We start from the raw sequence: 10,998 nt of genomic DNA, 5'->3' as shown, positions 1-10,998 counted from the left end.
GCGCTGTCTGTGAATGTCCTGACTATGACACACACACACACACACACACACACACTCAGAAAGACAGAAGAGAATGGGCTGACTGTGAATGTCCTGACTATGACACACACACACACACACACTCAGAAAGACAGAAGAGAACGCGCTGTCTGTGAATGTCCTGACTATGACACACACACACACACACACTCAGAAAGACAGAAGAGAACACACTGACTGTGAATGTCCTGACTATGACACACACACACACACACACACAGAAAGACAGAAGAGAACACGCTGACTGTGAATGTCCTGACTATGACACACACACACACACACACACAGAAAGACAGAAGAGAACACGCTGACTGTGAATGTCCTGACTATGACACACACACACACACACACACACACACACACAGAAAGACAGAAGAGAACACGCTGACTGTGAATGTCCTGACTATGACACACACACACACACACACACACAGAAAGACAGAAGAGAACGCGCTGACTGTGAATGTCCTGACAATGACACACACACACACACAGAAAGACAGAAGAGAACGCGCTGACTGTGAATGTCCTGACAATGACACACACACACACTCAGAAAGACAGAAGAGAACGCGCTGTCTGTGAATGTCCTGACTATGACACACACACACACACACACACACACAACACTCAGAAAGACAGAAGAGAACACGCTGTCTGTGAATGTCCTGACTATGACACACACACAATGCTCAGAAAGAATAAAAAAAAAAATATGCATGCACAATTCAAAATACAGTACTGGTGGATTTACTCAATATTGCCTGAAAGCAATTAATAAAAAAAATCAATCACTAATATAACAAAATCTCCAGATATAATAAAGATCTATTGTGCGTCCCTACTTTCAACAAAACATATTGCATATTAACAACTGCATCTTACTTATCAAGAATTGTAATTCCTCAAATCAAGCATAAACAAATGATTCAGTATATCACATACAACTAAAATGATCTGTATTATGGTTTATTAATAATGGAAATTCACCTTAAAAACAAACATCTCCCGCCGAAAGAAGGCCACAGTGTTGAAGTTGCCATCGCAGATGTTGGGTTTTCCATTACCAGGAGAGAAGGGCCGGTCTCCAGAGGGCGGGCGAGCGGGGCGAGACTGGCGGTCGTGTTTCCTCTCAGAGGTGGAGTGTGTGCGTCGGGCAGGTAGAGTCGGAAGAGGTCGAGTGGGCTCCAGCATGGCTGTGGGGATTCCTGCAGAAGAACGAGGTTTAGTCAGCCGTCCATGGCAATTAAAGGATAATTATATCCTTGCTTCGTTCCTTCACAATGATAACTGAGCTAATAGAGATCATAATTGTACCGTAGATTTTCTGGATCCCCTGAAGGTCATCTAGAGGCAGTTTGAAGTTGTGCGTGTCCATGTATTGATAGAAGGGGGCCATGATTGCACTGGGGTCGTTGGAGTGTTCCAGGCCTAATGCGTGTCCCAATTCATGTACGGCCACCAGGAAAAGGTCATTACCTGAAAGGTTAAAGGTTTGAATCGTTACTAATCATATGTTAGATGAAAAAATATAGCAGTATGGCATGTACTGCATGAGCAAGAATATGGAAGCAGGAGAATTACCAATGCCTCTGCATATTTAATGTGCATTTTGTTAAAAAACAGTCCGAATAAGAGCTACCACAGAAGTTCATCAAACGCTGAATCAGCAGAGAATAAATGTGTTCATTCTATCATTAAAGGAATAGTTCACCCATAGTTCAGCACACTTGGGATACCTGCTTTTTTTGTCCCTTCTGGAGCTTAACAGCATCCATCCTCATTCACTGTATGGTACAGTGTAATGCACCTGGGAAATTGCATATGCATATTAATAATCAATGTCAGTTTCTGTAAAAGGTGTGAAAATTCCACTGTCTTTCAAAACCAGGTGCAATCCATTTAGTTAGACAGGAAGTGATGGGTGAATGCTAATTGAATGCATATTGCCAAAACAACACATATTTCTGGCCAAAATATATTCAAATATATTCTGTAAACCATAGGGAGAATCGGGAGAATTCCTGGTGGCCCGGTGGGCTAGCAGTACCACTTTAACATAAAGGCAGTTCATTTTCAATGAGAGACACATGGAAAGCGGCAAATCGCAGGCGGTATTAGTGGCAAGCGGTGCTTGTACACCTGAAATCCCATCGCTTGTGCATGCACAGCTATTCATAGCGGTTATAAATATTATAATATGGCATGGGCTATATATTACGAATGCAGGCAAGCCACACAACATTTTAGAAACATATGAGTAAAAAAAGGGTCTTGGGCATTAAAATCCCGGGCTGAAAATGAGCCTCACTCCGGCCCTGCTTTAAACAGTGTGGCTTAATGAAATGTTTTTAAAACTCAAAATTTGGTTATTTCTTCAAATGGCAAAATGTATGACAAAATACAGATTTACTAATCAGAGCATGAGAGCGCAATCCCATGAAAGCGCCAATGGGAATGGAAAGTCCTGCGCGTGATCTACTGACAATGAATGTAAGGGGTCATGAACTGAGAAATCTAATTTTCCTTGAGCTTTTGACATATAAGAGGTCATCATACTGTAAGAATATCCTGTAAGTTTCAGAACTGAAAACTTCCTTGTTAGTCTAAAAACAGCATTTATTGTAACTAAGCCCGGAGAACGACTCGTTGTGGAATGAGACTACCTTTAATAAGTGAAAGACCGCCTCTGTAGAAGAAGATCAACGCCTACTTCATCACTGCAACTGTGGCCCCGCCCACTGGAGTGTTAGTGAGATGACGAGGAGAGAAGAGCGATACAGGATCACTGGACTAAAATTAACATCACCTTTCAAAGGATCCTAATGCTAGGAATGAGCTTATTTATTTTCAAAAGTGTGAATGTCTCAGTTGAACATTATTTATGTGCATTCGCTACATTTCATTGTGGATTCTTTGGGAAATCAGTCGCAATTTCGGCGCAGGATTTGCAAACAGACTTTTACGATATGGACTCGACAGTAATGACACAACATGTGAGTAACCGTCTAATGCCTGATCTGAGACCAGTGATTTCTGATATGTAATGATTCATGTACAGTCAGATGATCTTTGTCTACGTGTCAGTAAATCAAACCAGATAAAATTTTAGTAGGATGAAAATAACCTGTTATTTAAACTGTGATTAAATTATATAAAGCGATCAAAGAACGCTCCCTTTACAATCACTGGAGCCCTCAATCAAACAGCTCAAGTTTATCAGTGACTGAGTTCTGGACTTGTGCCAAAACTCCTGTAATAATCAACAAATCCCTTATTTACATTGTGTTTGCGCTGTTAGTTATGATGAAGGCATTCGTGAGAGCAGAAATCGAGTAACAATGACGAGATCACAGCATTCATGAGCTCAACATGTCTGTGATCGGCTACAATGATCATCACTGCAACCTTTCATGCCACAATCTGAATATATAGATCAATCTATAGATCTGAATATAATGCTATAGATCTGTATATAACGCTATAGATCTGAATATAATGCTATAGATCTAAATTTAATGCTATAGATCTGAATATAATGCTATAGATCTGAATATAATACTATAGATCTAAATTTAATGCTATAGATCTGAATGTAACGCTATAGATCTGAATATAACGCTATAGATCTAAATATAATGCTATAGATCTGAATATAATGCAATAGATCTGAATATAACGCTATAGATCTGAATATAATGCTATAGATCTGAATATAACGCTATAGATCTGAATATAATGCCATAGATCTGAATATAATGCCATAGATCTGAACATAATGCTATAGATCTGAATATAATGCTATAGATCTGAATATAACGCTATAGATCTGAATATAATGCCATAGATCTGAATATAATGCCATAGATCTGAACATAATGTTATAGATCTGAATATAATGCTATAGATCTGAATATAACGCTATAGATCTGAATATAACGCTATAGATCTGAATATAATGCTATAGATCTGAATATAACGCTATAGATCTGAATATAATGCCATAGATCTGAATATAATGCCATAGATCTGAACATAATGCTATAGATCTGAATATAATGCTATAGATCTGAATATAACGCTATAGATCTGAATATAACGCTATAGATCTGAATATAACGCTATAGATCTGAATATAATGCTATAGATCTGAATACAATGCTATAGATCTGAATATAATGCTATAGATCTGAATATAACGCTATAGATCTGAATATAATGCTATAGATCTGAATATAACGCTATAGATCTGAATATAATGCTATAGATCTGAATATAACGCTATAGATTTGAATATAATGCTATAGATCTAAATATAATGCTATGGATCTGAATATAATGCTATAGATCTAAATATAATGCTATAGATCTAAATATAATGCTATGGATCTGAATATAATGCTATAGATCTAAATATAATGCTATAGGTCTGAATATAATGCTATAGATCTAAATATAATGCCATAGATCTGAATATAATGCTATAGATCTGAATATAATGCTATAGATCTGAATATAATGCTATAGATCTGAATATAATGCTATAGATCTGAATATAATGCTATAGATCTAAATATAACGCAATAGGTCTGAATATAATGCTATAGATCTGAATATAATGCTATAGATCTGAAAATAATGCTATAGATCTGAATATAATGCTATGCTATAGGTCTGAATATAATGCTATAGATCTAAATATAATGCTATAGATCTGAATATAATGCTATAGATCTGAATATATCGTATAGATCTGAATATAATGCTATAGATCTGAATATAATGCTATAGATCTGAATATATCGTATAGATCTGAATATAATGCTATAGATCTGAATATAATGCTATAATCAACACTTTTCACGATTAGTAAACCTTGAGAGCTGTAATAGTAAAAACATGCTAAAAGATGTCAAGAGAGTTCAAAATGTAATACTAGCCGTTTCATATGCAAAGATGTCAACCAATCACAGCAGTGGGTGTTTACACTGTAGTTTCACCACAGCCAATCACAGCAGTGGGCGTTTACGCTGAAGTTTCACCACAGCCAATCACAGCAGTGGGCGTTTACGCTGAAGTTTCACCACAGCCAATCACAGCAGTGGGCGTTTACACTGAAGTTTCACCACAGCCAATCACAGCAGTGGGCGTTTACACTGAAGTTTCACCACAGCCAATCACAGCAGTGGGCGTTTACACTGAAGTTTCACCACAGCCAATCACAGCAGTGGGCGTTTACACTCTCACAGCAGACACGCCCCTTCAAACAAAGCATTCGAATCAGAGACTAAAATTAGGGTAGGAAAAATGCCTTTTGTTTCAAAATTATGACCATTTTTGATGTAAAAATCATACTAACATAAGTGCACCCCAGGAAACATTATAAAACAATAAAACAATGCAGTTCATGACCCCTTTAAAGATCATTTCCATAATGACCAACGCAAATTCGTGTAGGGATGCAAAGAAGCAGAGCCACTGATAATCAGGTGCATGTGATCTACTAACACAGGCCAGAAATAGTTTTAAGACGCAGTAAATAATGGTGCAAAGAAATTGACGAGTGCAATCCTTAATAAATATCCCTGCGTGATTCATTTAAATACTCTCCTGTATATGCATTTAAATGCATCTGACAGGGAAACTCCTACAAATGCATATGCAATAAGGTCAACCCTGTCCACGCCTTTACAGCGCTAATTTCTGTCTGCGTGTCTTTAGTAAATCCTGACAGAAAGAGGGTTTGAGCCGGCTTTGTAGTCATGTGAAAAATGCGGTTTGTACACAGAATCCCAAAAGAACATCTTAAACATGGGATGCAAGTGTTGGCCATCAGCAGAACATGACTCAGTGGAGATTGACATGTTCAGATCTTTGGAAACACAGAAGGGATGTGACACCATATCACTCAAATCACAGAAATAGCCTGATCTGTTGGTTGGCGTCGATGGGTGCTACAAGTATCAGATGGCTCACAAAGCGTCTTGTACACTTTAGTTTTTTTTTACAGACTGCCTGCCCTTTCTTAGAGGTTCTCTTGGCCAGAGCTTTTCACGCTCTCTTCCTGTCCAATTTAACTGTCTATTTTATTCCCCGTCTCTTTGAAAAGAAATAGATTTTGTGTTCTGTAAAGGAGTAAGTGTTATTGTGAATAAATGAAATATAAAATATATATCAGCCGCGGAAGATAAATACATCTACTGTTTGTTGTGAACTGATTACTTTTGATCTGTATCCACCAGGGTTGATGTGGTGTATAGAGGAATAGAGCTGTAAAGAAGTCAATGTGTGTGCGTGCGTGTGTGTACGTGAACGAGGTACAGATTCTGCGGTCTATAAAGCGTGTACTTGAACTGCTGACATTGCAGCACCCAGGCAAAGATAACACAGCAAATATGCAGCACGCAGGCACAGAAGAGAGAACGCAACGCTCTGTGTTTTCTTTATGTTTCCCCTGTGGCATCCACTGATGCTCCTCAGCTCACTGCTCCACTTTACCACTCGAGAAGATTCACCTCTACACATCTGACTGATCTATTTACCTACAGCTGCGGAAAATTCGAGAAAATCCATCCTATCACATACGTTTCTCAACTAAATCAATAAAATACATGAATTCACATACACATAAATTCATCGTTAACTCTTTCCCTGCTGACGTTTTTGATCATTTTCACAAAAACGTCATGGCCCCCGGAATATTTTGTATGAATATCTGAACATGCAATACTGTATATCCAAAGAAAGAACAGAGCATCTGTTTTATTCTAGCGTCATGCATTCTTTTTTTATCAACACTTGAATGTGGGTAAGTTTCATAACAAAGCAACATTTTAAGCAAAATCTTGTTTTTGTCAAAGACTGTGTGGATCAGATTCAGAGCGATGATCAAAACACAGATGGAGTAGATGGAGTCCATCAACATCCCAATGCTTCACAGACCTAAAGCTCGTCCTGGGGCGACATTTCATTCAGTAACATCAGGCAGTTTTGATTTATATGCTGTTTAATGTTGATGATTGCGTTATTTTACAAATAAATATGATTACATATGCTATCGCTTGTTTATGCTTCTTCTTCGCCTGTGTTTTGATCTGGAGACTCTACACTATTTTAGAAGATGTGTAATAGCGTCCCCTACCGTATAACAGTGAAAACATGTGTTTTGCAGATTAATTGCTAAATTTCACCATTGTTTCGGGTGCTTATTAGTTTAAATAATAAACTAAATTAACCATTTAAACTAAATTACTGATCAAATTATTGATCTAAAGCCCACACTGTCACTGTATGATACTTGAAATTTTTCCAGAATGGCTATACAGCTGAATAAAATTATGCTGCATTATTTTCCTGTTTAACACTGTAAAGCTGCTTTGAAACAATCTACATTGTTAAAAGCGCTATATAAATAAAGTTGACTTGACTTGACTTGACTTGACTCGCACGCTGTTAAGTGCACACAGCTGCACACAGAGGTGCGTTTCAGATATCGCACGTACAGCGGATTGATTCCTCTTTTTGCATCTCAGTGTGCCTGAACGGACACATACACACAAAATACCACTCTCTGCGAAAATTCTCGTAAACACAGTCTACTATGTCTTAAGTGAACGTAAGGAGTTGAGAAAGAAAACGTAACTGTATCATTATATTGGATCCGTGTGTCAGGTCTTAAAGTGACAGCAGCCTAATATACCTGCTGCTACGGCATCAAAGGGTTAGTTCACCCAAAAAAGAAAATTAGCCCATGATTTACTCTCCCTCAAGTCATCCTAGGTGTATATGACATTCTTCTTTCAGACAAATACAATCAGAGTTATATTAAAAATGTCCTGGCTCAAGCTTTATAATGGCAGTGAATGGCTGTTTCTGTTTTGAAGTCCATAAAAGAGCATCTATCATCATAAAAGTGCACCTATCCATCATAAAAGTGCATCTATCCATCATAAAAGTGCATCTATCCATTATTAAAGAGCATCTATCCATCATAAAAGAGCATCTATCCATCATAAAAGAGCATCTATCCATCATAAAAGTGCACCTATCCATCATAAAAGTGCATCTATCCACCATAAAAGTGCATCTATCCATCATAAAAGTGCATCTATCCATTATAAAAGAGCATCTATCCATCATAAAAGAGCATCTATCCATCATAAAAGTGCACCTATCCATCATAAAAGAGCATCTATCCATCATAAAAGTGCACCTATCCATCATAAAAGTGCATCTATCCATCATAAAAGTGCATCTATCCATTATAAAAGAGCATCTATCCATCATAAAAGTGCACCTATCCATCATAAAAGAGCATCTATCCATCATAAAAGTGCACCTATCCATCATAAAAGTGCATCTATCCATCATAAAAGAGCATCTATCCATCATAAAAGTGCACCTATCCATCATAAAAGTGCATCTATCCATCATAAAAGTGCATCTATCCATCATAAAAGTGCATCTATCATCATAAAAGAGCATCTATCCATCATAAAAGAGCATCTATCCATCATAAAAGAGCATCTATCCATCATAAAAGTGCATCTATCATCATAAAAGAGCATCCATCCATCATAAAAGTGCATCCATCCATCATAAAAGAGCATCTATCCATAATAAAAGTGCATCCATCCATCATAAAAGAGCATCTATCCATCATAAAAATGCATCCATCATCATAAAAGAGCATCTATCCATCATACAAGTGCATTCATCCATCATAAAAGTGCATCTATCCATCATAAAAGAGCATTCATCCATCATAAAAGTGCATCTATCCATCATAAAAGTGCATCTATCCATCATAAAAGTGCATCTATCCATTATAAAAGAGCATCTATCCATCATAAAAGTGCACCTATCCATCATAAAAGTGCATCTATCCACCATAAAAGTGCATCTATCCATCATAAAAGTGCATCTATCCATTATAAAAGAGCATCTATCCATCATAAAAGTGCACCTATCCATCATAAAAGTGCATCTATCCACCATAAAAGTGCATCTATCCATCATAAAAGTGCATCTATCCATCATAAAAGTGCACCTATCCATCATAAAAGTGCATCTATCCATCATAAAAGTGCATCTATCCACCATAAAAGTGCATCTATCCATCATAAAAGTGCATCTATCCATCATAAAAGAGCATCTATCCACCATAAAAGTGCATCTATCCATCATAAAAGTGCATCTATCCATTATAAAAGAGCATCTATCCATCATAAAAGAGCATCTATCCATCATAAAAGAGCATCTATCCATCATAAAAGTGCACCTATCCATCATAAAAGAGCATCTATCCATCATAAAAGTGCACCTATCCATCATAAAAGTGCATCTATCCATCATAAAAGTGCATCTATCCATTATAAAAGACCATCTATCCATCATAAAAGTGCATCTATCATCATAAAAGAGCATCTATCCATCATAAAAGAGCATCTATCCATCATAAAAGAGCATCTATCCATCATAAAAGTGCATCTATCATCATAAAAGAGCATCCATCCATCATAAAAGTGCATCCATCCATCATAAAAGTGCATCCATCCATCATAAAAGAGCATCTATCCATAATAAAAGTGCATCCATCCATCATAAAAGAGCATCTATCCATCATAAAAATGCATCCATCATCATAAAAGAGCATCTATCCATCATACAAGTGCATTCATCCATCATAAAAGTGCATCTATCCATCATAAAAGAGCATCTATCCATCATAAAAGAGCATCTATCCATCATACAAGTGCATTCATCCATCATAAAAGTGCATCTATCCATCATAAAAGTGCATCTATCCATCATAAAAGTGCATCTATCCATCATAAAAGTGCATCTATCCATCATAAAAGTGCACCTATCCATCATAAAAGTGCATCTATCCACCATAAAAGTGCATCTATCCATCATAAAAGTGCATCTATCCATTATAAAAGAGCATCTATCCATCATAAAAGAGCATCTATCCATCATAAAAGAGCATCTATCCATCATACAAGTGCATTCATCCATCATAAAAGTGCATCTATCCATCATAAAAGAGCATCTATCCATCATAAAAGAGCATCTATCCATCATACAAGTGCATTCATCCATCATAAAAGTGCATCTATCCATCATAAAAGTGCATCTATCCATCATAAAAGTGCATCTATCCATCATAAAAGTGCATCTATCCATCATAAAAGTGCACCTATCCATCATAAAAGTGCATCTATCCACCATAAAAGTGCATCTATCCATTATAAAAGTGCATCTATCCATTATAAAAGAGCATCTATCCATCATAAAAGTGCATCTATCCACCATAAAAGTGCATCTATCCATCATAAAAGTGCATCTATCCATTATAAAAGAGCATCTATCCATCATAAAAGAGCATCTATCCATCATAAAAGAGCATCTATCCATCATAAAAGTGCATCTATCATCATAAAAGAGCATCTATCCATCATAAAAATGCATCCATCATCATAAAAGAGCATCTATCCATCATAAAAGTGCATCTATCCATCATAAAAGTGCATCTATCCATCATAAAAGTGCATCCATCCATCATAAAAGAGCATCTATCCATCATAAAGGTGCATCAATCCATCATAAAAGTGCATCTATCCATCATAAAAGTGCATCCATCCATCATAAAAGAGCATCTATCCATCATAAAGGTGCATCAATCCATCATAAAAGAGCATCTATCCATCATAAAAGTGCATCTATCCATCATAAAAGTGCATCTATCCATCATAAAAGTGCATCCATCCATCATAAAAGTGCATCTATCCATCATAAAAGTGCATCTATCCATCATAAAAGTGCATCCATCCATCATAAAAGAGCATCTATCCATCATAAAGGTGCATCAATCCATCATAAAAGAGCATCTATCCATCATAAAAGTGCATCTATCCATCATAAAAATGCATCCATCATCATAAAAGAGCATCTATC

General features: G+C 36.8%; 1 protein-coding gene across 1 annotated transcript in view; it reads right to left on the bottom strand.

Moving 5' to 3' along the window:
• Nucleotides 1-10,998, bottom strand: part of mmp24 (matrix metallopeptidase 24) — a gene marked incomplete at its 3' end in the record, with an annotated part of 62,312 nt that overhangs the window by 12,942 nt on the left and 38,372 nt on the right. The window contains exons 5-6 of the mRNA XM_079840908.1: nucleotides 1,357-1,518; nucleotides 1,030-1,247 (exon numbers count right to left, since the gene is read on the bottom strand). Coding sequence (XP_079697034.1) covers nucleotides 1,030-1,247; nucleotides 1,357-1,518 — 380 coding nt within the window. The remainder of the gene's footprint in view (nucleotides 1-1,029; nucleotides 1,248-1,356; nucleotides 1,519-10,998) is intronic.

The sequence above is a fragment of the Gobio gobio genome (genome assembly GCF_949357685.1).
Source record: "Gobio gobio genome assembly, chromosome: 17".
Lineage (NCBI taxonomy): Eukaryota > Metazoa > Chordata > Actinopteri > Cypriniformes > Gobionidae > Gobio > Gobio gobio.
The sequence above is the reverse complement of the archived record's forward strand: the minus strand, read 5'-3'. Positions and strand labels throughout refer to the sequence as shown.